This window comes from Canis lupus, chromosome 23, assembly GCF_048164855.1.
Source record: "Canis lupus baileyi chromosome 23, mCanLup2.hap1, whole genome shotgun sequence".
NCBI classification, from domain to species: Eukaryota; Metazoa; Chordata; class Mammalia; order Carnivora; family Canidae; genus Canis; species Canis lupus.
This window is the reverse complement of record NC_132860.1, coordinates 30161630-30175968: the sequence shown is the minus strand read 5'-3', so window position 1 is coordinate 30175968 and position 14339 is coordinate 30161630. Positions and strand designations below refer to the sequence as shown.

Sequence of the window (14339 nt, the reverse complement as noted above, 5' to 3'; positions counted from 1 at the left end):
CAGAGTTCCCACTAGTCTTCAAAGCCCTTGCTCCCCAAGGCAGTGTTGCTCTAGAGGAAGCCTCAGCCAGGCTAACCTCCACATAGGCTAATGGTAGGTCACAGACAGTAACATTCAGCCCAAATTTGGAAAACGGAGGGCTGTGAGCTAAACAGGCTCAGGCAGGAGACTTGCCCCGCAGTCACTCACCTTCTCACACCTGTACTCCCCAAACTTGACCCCTCGCACCACCTGCTGGTAGATGAGGTTGGTGGCCACATTGTCTTCGGAGGGGTTGTGCCAGGGCGTGAAGACCTCTTTGCGAAAGAAGAGCCTCCAGGGGGCATTGCGTTCCTGGGCACCCTGCTCCTTGGCATACTGTTCACACTGGGAGATGGCATCCATGACGTGGTCACTGCCACTGCCCAGGGAGGACACCTGAGGGCACAGGGCTGGAGGTCAGCGAGAGAAAGGTGAGCAGGCAGGGAAGGACTTAGAAAGAGCCACCAACTCTCCTGGAGCAAGTGGAAAACTGAGACTCAGAAAGGCAGGGACATGTCCAGATGACCCAAGAACCAGACCAGACCTCTGGACCCCAGCCGTGGGCTCTGAGTCAGCACAGCCAAATGGGCATTCCCATTTCCTAGTGTAAGCCTTGTGTGAAATGATGGACAAATGGTCACTGAAAACACAAGAGGCATCTGTAAGTGAGAAAAATTCAGGCATCTGTCGGACAACATGGTTCTGTCCCTGGACCTGCCTGAGTGGGGAGTGGAGGGCAGACACCTCTGCTGCATGTGATGTTGCTGAGTGTAGAGGCAGAATCACACATCCCCCGGCCCAGGTGTGCCCAGGGTTGCACACACTCCAGGTGGTCACTAACAAGTGAACAGAAACCACCACAGAAACCTGACAGTAACTTATATTCCCATTTGCAAATGAGAAAACTGAATCTCAGAGAGCCAGGTAGCTGCATGCTCCCCCGGTCTCTCTCTGTCATGTTTTTTCTCTGGTACCAAGGAAGAGTTGACTCAGCCCAGGTACATTGACAGAAGGGAGCCCTAGGTCTCCGTCTACACTGTGCTGGCAGACTTCTAGGTGCTCTCCACAGTCCTAATGAGTTGGGCAGAGGCAGAGCTACCAGTGGCTGAGAGGAAATGAAGGCTCTGGAAGATAGGCAACTGCCCAAGATTGTCTGGAATCAATGCGTGGCAGACGGACAGAACAGGAGCCAGGGTGGTGCCAGGAGGGGGCGCTGCAGGGTGGCCGTACCTTATCAAACAGGGCAATGTAGAGGGAGAAGCCAAAGCGGTCCCTGAGCGAGATCTTGTCAGCCAGTGCATTGCAGAGCTCCTTGGCCGTGGTTGCCGAGTCGGTCAGCAGCGTCTTGGTGGTCCCATCCATGAATGTCACAGGCAACATGATGGGCTTCTTGGACTTGGTGGCCTGAAAATGACCAAAGAGGGTCTGTGGGGATCTTTTCACTTCAGATCAGTTCATATGCTGCAGGTTCCTGGCTCCCTGCTCCCCAAGGGGGCAGAGCAGCCCCACAGCCTTGGACCCCAACATCTCACCAAGATGCCACCTGTGGCTGGTCGCAGGCACCCAGGGGGCCCCACGGTGTTCCCCGCCCTGACAGACCTGAGCCTGGGCACTGGGGCCAGGAGGCTGGGGGGCTTCTGCCCTCACATTGTGCAACCATCACAAGACCCTGTGAAATGAGTAGCATTATTGCTGTTACAGAGGAAGCTATTAAGACACAGGGGGAACCCCCTGCCCAAGTCACTCTGATTATAAAACCGATGGGAGTCCATTGGGTGCTTTCCTGTTCCAACAGCCTGGGATCCCAGAACTTGAAGAACCATAGAATCCTAAGGCAGGGAATGTTTCTGGGGCACTGAAGCGCACTACACACACACACACACACACACACACACACACACACACACCCTCGAATGCCTGGGTGGGGCCATGGGCTATACCTGCAGCTCCAACCAGCTGGGTGGCTGTGTCCGTGTCCCATTGACGAAGGTCCTTCTGAGCCGCTCCTCGCAGTACGGTGCGTAGCCAGGTGGTCCCCCATGGATGAAGTTGCGCAGGTACTACAGACAGAGACCAGCTGAGGGGCCTCCTCTCCAGCCTCCCCCGGAGACCATCACAGCAGCCTCAGCAGGTCTCCTACTTCCAGCCCTCCTACCACACTGCGGACCTGCTCCAGGCCTGGCCACCCACGCCTCTCCCCTGCTGAGCTCCACCCTGCTGCCTTTGGGATCAAGTCCATGCATCTCAGGTGGAGCAAGGCCACCCCTACCTACCTTGAAATAACTCTACCAAGGTCATTTCCCCTCTCTTTACCTAGCCTAACTGCTCCTTCTTCTTTAGGGCCCACCTCCCTGACTCCTGACTGGGTGAGCACTCTCCCCCTCACAGCCCTGGCCAGCTGGGTTGGCTCTGCCGTGACCTGCCCTGTCTCTGTGTCGCCAACACTCAGGGCCTGGCACTGAGGCACAGTCAAGAGAGTGGCCCGAGACCAACTGAAATGCCTGCTCCAGGACTGTGAGGGGAGGGTCCAGGGAATGCTGTCAAATTCAGTCTCTTCATTAATAAAGAGATGCTGAAGGGAGAAGAGAGTGGAGGGCTGGGAGCCCGGGAGGAAGGTGGAGACAAGGCAGCGGGAAGTGCAGGCCCAGAGGAGATGGCCCAGGCCAGGCCTCACTGCCAAGCTCCGAGCTTCCTCCCCTTGCTCCGTCCTCTGATGCCCTTCCCGCCACAGGAGGCCAAGCCCCCCTACCTTAACGAACTTCTCGGAGGGGGCGAAGCAGCCCACGCAGAGAGACACGAGGATCCAGCCCCGGGCATAGCTGCTCTTGGAGGGGTTGTGAGTGAGCTGCTTGCTGATCTGGCAGTAGATCTCATCCCTAGGCAGGTGGGGAAGTGAGGGAGCGGAGGGAACCAATCCGGGGCTCCCACAGGGCGGCCACAGGTGGGACACCGGCTCTTCTCTCCAACTTGCCCAAGACCACCCGGGGCAGGGGCCTTGGGGCCGGCTGGGGAAGGCTGCGGAGCCACCCAGGAGGCAGGTTTATCAGGCACGGAGCATGTTCCTGACTCCAATCCAGATCCACAGCCAGGTCCCCATGATCCAGAGAGGGGGGTGCCTCCTGCTTGGGGCACAGTGGCCACAGCCACTGGTGAGCACTTTGATGAGAAGCACTGTCCCTTCCTTGTCCCTCACCAGCTGGGTGGCCTGGGCAGGTGAGTTCCCCTCTCGGAGCCCAGGCCATAGTCTCGGAGCCCAGCAGGTACAATTTCTGCTGACGGCAACGGAAGGGCACAAACAGCAACCACATCTGGGGACCTTCTCTGGGAGATGGAGTGGGTTGGAGCTTTGACTTTCACTTGATGTATTTCCATAATGTTTAAATGCGCTATTTAAGTGGCCGTGCGTTACTTTTGTAATCAGATCAAAGCAATGAAGCTAGTTTTTGGTTTAGTTTTGTTTTCACTTTAAAGGGAAATGATAATATCTTCCTTATAGGCTTTCTGTGAAGAAAAATGAGCCACAGCTTATAAAGCACCTAGCCTAGGAAATCCTCAGTAAACGCTAACTGCCCGCCTGTTGAGGGCCAAGGTCAGGACCTCTGTGACCAAGTGACCACCAGAAGAGGGGCTGGCCTGGGCAGGAAGGAGGGATGATCGAGTCAGTGGCACCCCAATCTCCAGGGTTCAGGGGCCAGCACAACTTCGAAATTAATTCTGAGGTTGCTCACTTTTTATCATAACAAATAAGGTCAATTAAAACATACCGTACACGTACGATCTGCCCACTATCTGTACCACAGTCGTTTCATAAAACAAATGTAACTTTAATATCTCAGAACAAAGAACAGTTCTTTCAATAAATCAAATTTAGCTTGAGAAACATCCTTATATTTTCCCCATCTCATCATGGCCCAATAAAAGCTTCTCACCTACACTTGGGAGCTAAGGCCAAGCGAAGGGAGGGATTAGCCACGGTCCCTCAGAGACTCAACACCCGGCCTTCTGACTCCGCCCGGGGCTCCTGGCATGACGCTCTCTAGGACTGCCCGCTTTAGGTCTGACGGTGAGATAGCTGGAGGCAAATTCTTGCCCCTTCAACACACCTTGGGCAGCTACCTTTTCTTCTGAGAGGCAGGTGACCCTGGGTAGGTACCCTGACCATCTCCAGTGAGGTAGTAACTGGCCTCAGGCAGCAACAAAAGGGGGCCTGACTGGAAAGCAGGAGGTCTGGGAGGCTAGGGTCCCAGGGCAAGTCTCTTCCCCTCCCCGACCTCAGTTTTTTCCATTGGTAAAATGGGCTCATTACCCTGCCCCAACCCCATCCTGCTGTCCTCCCAGCCAATATATACAAGTTTGTGGGATCAGCTCTCCTAACCGACCATCTTGGGCAGATAGAGTCCTCAAAAAAGTCCTATCTGTCTTCCCTCCACTGACCTAGCTCAGTTGATTCCTTTCTTGCTCCTGGTGACTCTTAGATCAGTCCATCCCCTCCCCAACACCCCAGAGACCTGAACAAAGGCCTTTGCTGGGCCCAGATGGGGAACCCAAATGCAGGGTTCCCAGGCACGCTAAACACAGTGACTCTGCCCATGGGCCTGGGTTGGGTGCACCAAAGGTAAGCTGGCCAGAATGGGCTTCAAGCAGGAGACGCATTGGATAACGAGAGCGATAGTGCCCGCCATGTGGGTCCTGTCTTCCACACTCTCCATCATGTGATCTGCCCACCAGTCAATGAGGTAGGTGCTATTATTATTCCCCCCTTACAGATGAAGGAGCTAAGGCTCACAGGGATGAAATAACTCTACCAAGGTCATATGACTAGTAGGCAGCGGAGCTAAACCCAGGCCTGTTTGCTTCATCTGCCACCAAGGTGACAAGGCCACAACTCCCACCACCAGAAGTCCTTCAGGGCCACACTGGGAAGTGCTGGGCGCCCCCCTAGCCAGCGGCCCCTCAGGCACTGACCTGAGCGCAGGCCGCAGGATGCCGTTGCCAATGACGAAGTGCAGCTTCTCCAGGTTGGACGTGGGCCGGTCCTCCAGCATGCTATTGCCCTGTACTGTGGACTCCCCATCATGCAGCCTCTTGGTCACCTGGGCCGGGGGGGTGGGGGGTCGGGCACAAGGCTTGGACCAGGCAGGGTAAAGTGAAGGGCCTTGCTTCATGTCTGAGGCTACCCACTCCACTGGAGAGCAGATCCTGAGAATGGCCAGAGAGCTGGCTCCCCACCACTGTCACAGCCCTGGCCCTGTCCTACTCCCATCTTGTGCAGAACTGACGTTGGGTCCATTACTGGCCCAGACAGCTGGGCAGCACCGGCCCGGTGCCACCTACTATGGACAAGATTCCTCTGCAGTCTCCCTGACCCTCTACTCCTACCCCAGGGGAGCCCTTTCAGCCAGGACCGGGACCTGCCCTTCTGGCTCCTGGTGGGGCACCTACCTCTCCCTGGTGGGCCACAACTCCACACGCAACCCTGACACCCAATTTATACCGAGGGTCCAACTACCCAGTCACCAACACCAATCCCCAGTGCCTCCGCCTCCGTGTGAACAGCCCCAGGCCTGGGTTCTTACAGATGCGTTTCTCCTCTCTGGTTCCACACCAGCACCAACCTGCACCCTGCCTGGAACCCCAGAGTGAGAGGGTGCCCCTGCAGGTGGGAGGGGTGTAGGAGGCCCTCACCCCTGTGGAGCACCCATAGCTCTGCTCTCATGCCATCCTCCCAGGAGCCCACCAGGGGGCATCACCTCCCCACCCCCGGGGCCCCTTCAGATAACCAGTGGCAGAGCGAGCATTCAAACCTGGGGCTACGTGGCTGCAGAACTGGATTTGAACCTCAGGAGGGGAAGAGGACAATGGGAGAGGCAAAGTAGGCTGCGGGAACCCTGAGGAGGAGCCTGAGTCTACTGTAAAGGGGTCTGGGCAGGCTTCCTGGAGGAGAGGACCTCAGGCAGAGAAGAAGGAGGAATTTTAAGCAGAGGGATGGATGTGTAGGAATGTAGGGGGTGGGGGAGCTGGTCCCGTGCACTGTAAATGCCTTGGTTAGTGTCTGCTGTCCTCCCAGCCTGCACAGTCCTAGAGCACAGGATGGTGCTCAGAAAAGCCAAGGTGACTAACTGAGAGCTCAAACAAATTAGTAGGGTTAACGCCCCATGGGCTCTCTTACCCACAGAAAGTTTGCAGTGTCTGAAAGGTCCTTTGATCAAATGCAATGGTTTCCCTGCCCTGGCAGGAAGTGTCCCCCTTTTCACCATGTGCCAGCTGCAGTCCTCTCCAGCTCTCCAGTCCCCTCTTCTGGGAAGCCCTCCCTGATCTGGCCCCAGCCTGAGCTCATGGCCCTCCTCTTTGCACTCCTGCCTGCCCAGTCCCTCCTCTCACGGCCCAGCCCAAGCCCCTGACAACAGGCAGTGGTTGCTCTTGTTCCCAATTCCCTGGGTCCCTGAGCTCAACCTGGCCCCAGCCTGGGTCTCCTAAGGCAGCCCAGGGTCTGCTCTAACCTCCTCTGTCAGTTTGGACTTCTTCTTCAGGGTCAAGTGCACCAGCTTGTGCCTCATGCTGCTCTTCTTCTGCCCCTCCGGTAGCTGGGCCTGTGGACCAAACAGGGTTCAGGGCCAAGTGACTGGGCCCCAAAAATGAGGACAAGGACAATTGCCAATGGAGCTACAGCTAGAGGGTGAACTCACCTCCACGCTAACATTTATGAGGGACACCCCACACAGCCACCCTCTCATCCCCCACTACCCTCCACCAGCCAGGTGATGGATGGGAAAACAGAGACTCAGAAAAGTGTAGTATGCGGCCCAGTGCCTCCCAGTGAGTCAGTGTTGCCACTGGCTCTGACCACAAAGGCCTCACCCAATCACGATCTGCCCTTTGCAGTTTATACAGCGTGTACATATTTGTTCCCACAAGTAGACAGAGGAGAGTGGGGGTCAGGGAGGTGAGGCAAAGGCAATCTTCAGGATGCTCCTTCTGCTGAGGCCCCTGGGGATGCCAGGCAGCCCTTCCGACTGGCCTGGGAGGACACGGAGGGACCAGGGTGGGTGGGTGGCAGCTGAGCCTCACCTCACCCTCACCCTGCAGGGCCTGCAGCTCCCTCTTGTAGGTCTTCTTGCCCAGAGTCTCATAAATCTTGGTCATCACAGGGATCTTCTCACTGCCATCACTCATGGCCGTGTGGTACTTGGGCTCAGGGAGGTCCCCCATGAAGCGCAGGATGGTGATCCAAACCGCCAGGGCTGCCTGGAGGCAGAACCGGGCATCAGAGGGTGTAAGCGCAATGTATTGCAGAACCATCAAAATAGCCTGGGGGTCTGGGGAGAGGGCCGGAGAGGGCCACAGGGCTCACGGTGTTCTGCTGCTCCTGGAGATTGGCCCATGTGGCCTGGGGCCAGGCTGAGTACCAGAGTGAAGTCAGCCCCAGTCCCACCCATCCACTGGGGACCCACCACCCAGGCACCCACGCAGCCCAGCCCTCACCAGCTGGTCGCCCTCATCGTCATGGTACAGCAGCGGCTGCTTGAGTGGCCGCCGGGTATAGGTATGTGTGGTCGTGCCCTGGAAGTAGGTGGCAGCGAACTTGGCAAATTTATACTCGGAGAGGTCCTCCTCATCTTCATCAGGCAAGGGAAGGGCTGCGTCCAGGTCCTCCTCCACCATTTCCCTGCGCCCACGCTCCAGGTCCTGAGGAGGCCAGAGGGGTTCCCTGCCGTGGGAGCAGACTTGGGCCAAAGCCCCCCCAGAGCTGTCCCTATGGGGCCAGCTCTTCCTCCACATGGGGAGAGACTGTATGTCACCCTGTTTAGTGCCCAGAGCCTGGCACACGGTAGGCCCTCAATACACACGAAGAAAAGTTTGTGAACGGCCCTGGAGAGACGTGATTGGCCCAAGGTCACATGGCAAACTGACAGCTGGACAGGGTCAGGGGCTGCAGGAGCCGCATGTCATCACTGCTGCCCTTTGCTCAGAGGGGACGAGGTGGACTTTAATGAAAAGAGGCACAAGGAGGGAGGGCTATCTCACTGTCCTGTCCTCAGCCCCTGTCCCCAGCTTGATACCTCAAAGCCACTAGGTGCTTGGCCCTCCTGGCCTGGCAGGCCGCCGGAAGTCCCCAAAAAGCCAAACATCTTGTCCACCATGTCCGAGTGGTTGATGGGCTCGTGGCGGGCCCTCTCCATCTGCTCCAGGAGCTCCTTCTTCCGCCGGGCCTCCTCCTTCTCCTTCAGCTCCCGCTCTGCGTCCTCACGAGCCAGTTGTGCCAGGCGCTCCTGAGAGGTTGGAGTGACACAGGAGACGCAGGCTCAGGGAGCAAGCCCTCCTCAAGGAGCCCAAGAGAACCCCTGTGGTGGCCAGGCCCTCGTCCCAACCTCCGCGGAGGTCCCGACAGCTGGGAAGGACTGCGCCTCCCGCTTCTCCATCCTCGGCGCCCCCCGACCAGCCCTCGCCGTCCAGGGCGGAGAGAGGAGCCTCCAGACAAGCCTGGAGTAATGCCGCCTGCCCTTCAGGGCGTAGCTGGGAACCCCCTCTTCCCGGGAGAACCTGCTCTGGCCCCACAGCTGGAGGGGACCACCCCAACCCAGAAATCCACGGCCGTTGGCTGGGTGGGGGCTCTGGCCCAGCGCCGTCCAATAGAAATAGAAGGCAAGCCACGTACGTCGCGGCTTCGTTTAAAACAGTAAAAAGAAATAGGGACATTTATTTTAAGGATATATTTTATTTAACCCGATAGTTCCGAAATATCAGGTCAACGTGTAATTAACATTTTTTAAATGGTGCTGAGATATTTTTGTATTCCTGCTTTTTTTTTACTGTCTTCAAAACCTAGAGTTTATTTTACACTTAGAGCCCCCTGCCACGTCAAGCACTCAGCCACCACATGCGGCCGGGGGCTGCCACACTGGGTACTGTCCCCCCAGCTCGGGCTTTTTATCCACGTGTCATCTCCCAGCTAGGAAGCGTGTGCCTGAGGGCTTGGCCCTCTTGCTCTGGAGCCACAGCCCCTCGGCCCCAGGACAGGACCAAGCGCCCAAGGCGCAGGCGAAGGCAGGCTGCACGGACAGATCATGACCCGCCAGCGAGCAGCGTCCCAGGCGCTGGGCCACGCGGCTCACCTGATGCTTTCGTTCGGCCTCCTCCTTGGCTTTCTTGGCACTCATCTCCTTCCGGAGCTTCTCCTCCTCTGCCAGCCGCATTTTCTCAGCCTCCAGACGCCGCAGGTACTGAGGGCAGGGGCAGCCCATGGGCACCATCAGGGGGCTTCCTGCCGGCTCTGGCCCACCCCACCCTGACTAATGATTTGGCAGATAGGGAAACTGAGGCATCTGAGAATTTCTCCAGGTCACACAGCAGGTGGGGGCATTGTTGATTCCCAAAGCCAAAGCAGCCTCACGAGAGCAACTGGGAGGACCAAAATAAGGGGTCTGATCCCAGTTTTGTGCCCTCCCCAGAGGAGGCACGGTCCCAGATCCCCTCTGTCGGTGTGGGCCTCCACTGACAGGTAGGGATGACCTGCCTGCCTGAGGCGGAAAGCGCCCCTCAGAGGGCACACCCCACACCTGGGGGACTCCGAACCCCTCACCTCGGCCCTGAGGCGCCGATGCAGCCTGCGCGCGATCATGCCCCGGGCGTAGGCCTGCACGGTGAGCACGGCCCAGAGGCGGTGGCGGAAGGCCTTGCGCACCAGGTAGGCGCGGCAGCGCGCCTGGAACTCGATGATGTGCCGGCGGGCCAGGCGGTACTGCTGCTGCAGCTTCCGGGACCGCTGCAGGGCCTGCAGCCGCAGGAAGCCCAGCCGCATCTGCGAGGACACCGGCCAGCTCAGAGCCTGCGCCCCCGCGCCAGGCTGGCCCTGACCACGGGTGGGCACGGCTCGGGGCTCCTCTCTCACTGGCATCCCGAAGACACGGCTCCGTCTTCTCTCAGACTAGGGCTCCCCAGAGTCAAGCTCTGTCTCCTCTCAGACAAAACTTTTCTAGGGAGTGGCCTTGGCTTCCCTTGAGGGGAAGGGGGCCCCCCCACGATGGACCCCCGTTCTCAGCCCAGGAGCCGGTCTCCTTCCTGCCTGTCTGCCCAGCCCCGAGTGCAGGCTGCAGCCCAGTTACTCGGCAAAGGTCCGCCTGGTGCCTGCTCCCAGCCGCCTCCACGGTCTCTAACAGCCCAGGTGCTCACATCCCACCAAAACATTCCAGAAGAAAAGCAACAAACTTTGCTGACCAGATGGGAAAAACCACAAGCAACAGACGTGGACTTTGGGCTGGAGGAACAGTAGAGACTAGCTGGGGCAGGGGGCCCGACCAGGCCTGGGCACAGGCACATCCTGCTGCTACGGCAACCGTAACTTGGCCGGTTCAAAGGCCTTGCAGGGCAAGGAGCGCCACCACCCCCCCCCAGCCAGAGGCTCACCAGCTCATAGTTCCTCCGGCAGTTGTGGCCTCGCCAGTGCCTCTGGATCACTGTGGCAGCATTCTTCAGCTTCAGGAAGTTGGATCTGAAACAGCGGCATGATACAGGAGGACCTCAGAGCAGAGAAACAGCCCCCGAGGCAGCCAGGGTACTGGTGGGGTTCGGAATCAGGAGGGTAGGGCTGAGTCCCAGCTCGGCGGCTCCCAGCTATGGGACCTTGGGCAAAGGCATACATAACTTTCTCTATGCCTCCGCTTCCTCATCTGTAAAGTGGGTACAATAACACCTGCCCCATCTGCCTCACAGGCTTGTCACACAAGCCCATTGAGGTCAGTATTCAGAAGGCATTTACTGAATGAGTAAATGTATGGATTATAAGTAAATGAACTACTATAAAGATTAGAAGCTTTGAACGCTGTGAACGTCACTTATTGCTAACTTCCCCATTTTATAGATGAGGAAAGTGACACTCGATGAGTTGGGGACTAGAGCCCTTGTCTTCTGCTGCACTCTGAGTGAGCACAGTGCTCACTTCCCTTTCACACAAGAGGCAGCTCATCTGGGATGACAGTCACCTGTGACCTGATAGAGGACAAAGAGACCACACATCAAACAGCAGATGTCTGCTGAATGTAGAAGGACACCGTGTGTACACTTCAGGAGGAGTGAAGGATGGGTAGCTCGGCGTGTGACGGAGCCGGCGAGCTGGTGCGTGGGCACACATAAGTGAGCGAGCAGCTGTGGGAGGGGATGGACAGATGGGTGGACAGATGAACGGACAAAAGAACTAATGGATGGATGGACAGATGGTAGGTGGAGGGAGGGAGAGAGTGACCAGACGTACTGCTACAGAGGCAGATTGCAGAGTTTTGTGGTTCCTAAATCACATTCCTGAGTCACCCCTGACTAATTATGAACTGTCACAGCTGTACACATGCCCTTTACATGGAATCGGGAACACATTCTGTGATTTACAAAATCTCAAATTTCCTCCTTGGGAAATTTCATCAGGCATCTGAGACACAGGAGCGTCCACCTGTGTGCCTCATATATCTGTGCGTGCGTGCTTGTATGGAGGGGAGTGCGTTGCGTTACTGGGCATACACAGCACGGTGGGTCTGTGAGTCACATGTCTGTGCGCCTGTCAGTGTCCACATGATCATGTGTGCATGCTGTGCACAGGTGCGCTTGCTCCTGTGTGTGCCCAAAGGTGTACGTGGTCATTCCCAATGTTCACGCAGGGGGACAGAAGCAAGCCAAGCACACGCACACAATTCTGTATGTGGCTGAGATGAGGGAGCTGATCCCGACACACACCTGTCTTTGAACCCCCGGATGACCTTCTGGAGGAGGATGACTCTGTCGGTGATGGCCTTGTCCCGCTCCACCTCCAGCAGCATGTCGTGGTGGTCCTGGAGTGCAGGGCTCCTGAGCAGCACCCCCACCCTCTTCACAGGGCCCCCAGCTCAGTCCAGAGCTGAGGCTGCCCCACTCAGCGTCCCCCTCTTCCTCCCTTTGGAGCCCAGGCCAAGGGCTCCCTTCCCTGCTCTGGCCATGGGATAGCCTCCCACGGTGCCAGGGACAGACCCAGCTCGTGGCTGTTTCTTGGAGGCCGAAGTGACACAAATGGAGCAGGAGGAGGCTAATCTGACTGGATGGGGTCAGAGAGCCCACCATGCACACACTGGCTTCATCCCTGTGGCCATCTCTGCCCAAGCCCCCACTCTTCCAAATGTCTCTGTCACATGAATCCCTGACCTAGGCCAGGTCACTGCCATTCCTCTGCTGGCCTCTGTCGTTCCTGCTCTGGCCCTCCTAAAACACAAATCTGATCGCGACCTTCAAGTGACACCCTTGGTTCCCGGGTTCAAGCCTGGTCTCCTCCATAATCTAGGTCCTGCTGACTTCCCTAGGTCTCCCTTCTTCTCAGCTCTGGGCCTCCAACCCTCACTTTGATTAGACAAAACTTCCTCATGCATTCAGTGTGGATGAAGGGAAGGTCTCCATGTGCCACCACTGTGCTGGGTGCTGGGATGGGGCTGCAGTGAACCAAGCAGGCAGGGGCCCTGCCCTGGAGTGGCTGAGTCTCACAGGGCAGCCACATCACTGTGGATGTGACCTAGCAGAGGAGCAGCCAGCCCAGGCTGTCTGAATGAATGAATGAATGAATGAATGAGAAGTAGATGTGTGGGGCTCTCGAAAGACAGCAATCTTCTGGAGAGCCCAGAGAGATGAAGGTGAGGATGAAGACAGTCCTCAGAACTGTCTGGCCCTGGACACCATCGTGCTCCCCACCTTTCCTCCCTTCCCCACACAGGCTAGAAGCCCTGCTCTCCACCCCAGGTCGGTGCACCTGCTGGGCAACTGACTTCTCGCTGAGCCTTGGAAATGGGTGTGACAGTCCTATGTCCCAGGGCCACTGTGAAGACTAAACAAGATCCTGGGGGCACCTGGGTGGCTCAGTGGTTGAGCATCTGCCTTTCACTCAGGCTGTGATCTTGGGGTCCTAGGTTCGAGTCCTGCATCAGGCTCGCTGCAGGGAGCCTGCTTCTCCCTCTATGTCTCTGCCTCTTTCTCTGTGTCTGATGAATTAATAAATAAAATCTTTAAAAAAAAAAAAAGGATCCTGGACAAAAAGCCCCACCTGGGCCTAGCACAAAGAACACGCTTTGCATATGATAGTAGTGATTTGTGCAGGCAGGGAATGGCTGACATATTTTTCTGATGAAGAAATGAAGGCCTGGGGAAACGAAGGGAGTGGCCCACATCCCCCAAGCCAGGAAGAGTTAGACCAGACCCCAGATTCCCTCCAGCTCTGGGCTGGCTCCTTCCTTCCCTCCAGCTATCCCCAGTGCTGGGGCCCCACCCACCCACTAGAGGAAGGAGCCGTCCATCGCCCAGGACAGACAGAAATCTAGCACAGCAGAAATGGAAAAGGGGAAGAAGGCGGGCTGGGAGGTCACGCTGTCCCTGCTGCAGCTGCCAGGGCCACCGCCAACTCCCAGCAAACTCTACTCCAAGGCCAAGATGCCGCATGGCCCAGCTTCCTGCTCCCAGCCCTACCCCCTTTCCAACTGCCCCATCCTGAAGTCCAGCCCCATTGAGCTCCAGGGGCTGCTCTGGGGAGGGTGGGAACAGGCCCCTGCAGAGGACAGAGGGAGGGGGGCAGCTCAAGATGAACCTGCCAGGCAGAAAATCCTAGGAGGGGGCCTAAAGGTATACTCAAGAGCCCCAAACACATCCCATTTCACAGAGGGGACAATGAGGCTCAGAAAGGGCCAACGAGCTGCCCAAAGTCCAAGGGCAGGGTCTTGATTGGATCCCTGGTGAACCACCTCTGGCCTCACACTGCCCCCCAACCAGATTTTAAATTGGTCTTAAAACCAATTTCCCTTCCCCCACGGAGGAGGCCTAATCCCCCCTCCCTCTCACAGACAGCAGGGCAGGAAGATCACGAAGCCCCCCACCCCGGCACACGCGCGTGTGCACACACACACACACTGACCCACCTGATGTGCAGCTTCTCTACAGAAGTCCCTAGGACCCTGTCCCCACTGTGATGGGGATTTCACAGATCCACAAGGCCGCCAGAGACAGAGGCTACGCTCACCTTCAGGAAGATCTTGGTTTTGCCAATCTGCCAGTCATCGTGGGTGCCCAGCACAGCCTCAGCCATGCGTTGGCATGTCCCCCGAAGGTCGTCCTAAGAGGTACACAAGGGAATGGGCAGCCCGACCAGTGAGAAGGCCGCCTGAGTGTCCGTCCCAAGGCCAGGAGGCAGGACTCTTCCTCTAGCTCTGCCCCGACCCGCTGTGTGTCCCTGGCTGAGTCCTGCCTTCTCTGACCCTTAGCTGAGCCTGATGATTGTAAAACCCTCTCCGTGTCGAACATCTAGGGGCCACTTGGCGGCGCTG

General features: G+C 57.4%; 1 protein-coding gene across 7 annotated transcripts in view; it reads right to left on the bottom strand.

Moving 5' to 3' along the window:
- The window catches only part of MYO7A (myosin VIIA), an 84263-nt gene that overhangs the window by 21403 nt on the left and 48521 nt on the right, over positions 1–14339 (bottom strand). For all 7 annotated transcript variants that reach the window (XM_072794748.1, XM_072794747.1, XM_072794743.1 and 4 more), the window contains 14 exons: positions 14036–14128; positions 11743–11837; positions 10426–10510; positions 9602–9820; positions 9135–9242; positions 8082–8291; positions 7504–7707; positions 7090–7266; positions 6522–6611; positions 4987–5114; positions 2771–2897; positions 1962–2081; positions 1252–1425; positions 190–417 (listed from right to left, as the gene is read on the bottom strand). In XM_072794748.1, coding sequence (XP_072650849.1) covers positions 190–417; positions 1252–1425; positions 1962–2081; positions 2771–2897; positions 4987–5114; positions 6522–6611; positions 7090–7266; positions 7504–7707; positions 8082–8291; positions 9135–9242; positions 9602–9820; positions 10426–10510; positions 11743–11837; positions 14036–14128 — 2058 coding nt within the window. The remainder of the gene's footprint in view (positions 1–189; positions 418–1251; positions 1426–1961; positions 2082–2770; positions 2898–4986; positions 5115–6521; positions 6612–7089; positions 7267–7503; positions 7708–8081; positions 8292–9134; positions 9243–9601; positions 9821–10425; positions 10511–11742; positions 11838–14035; positions 14129–14339) is intronic.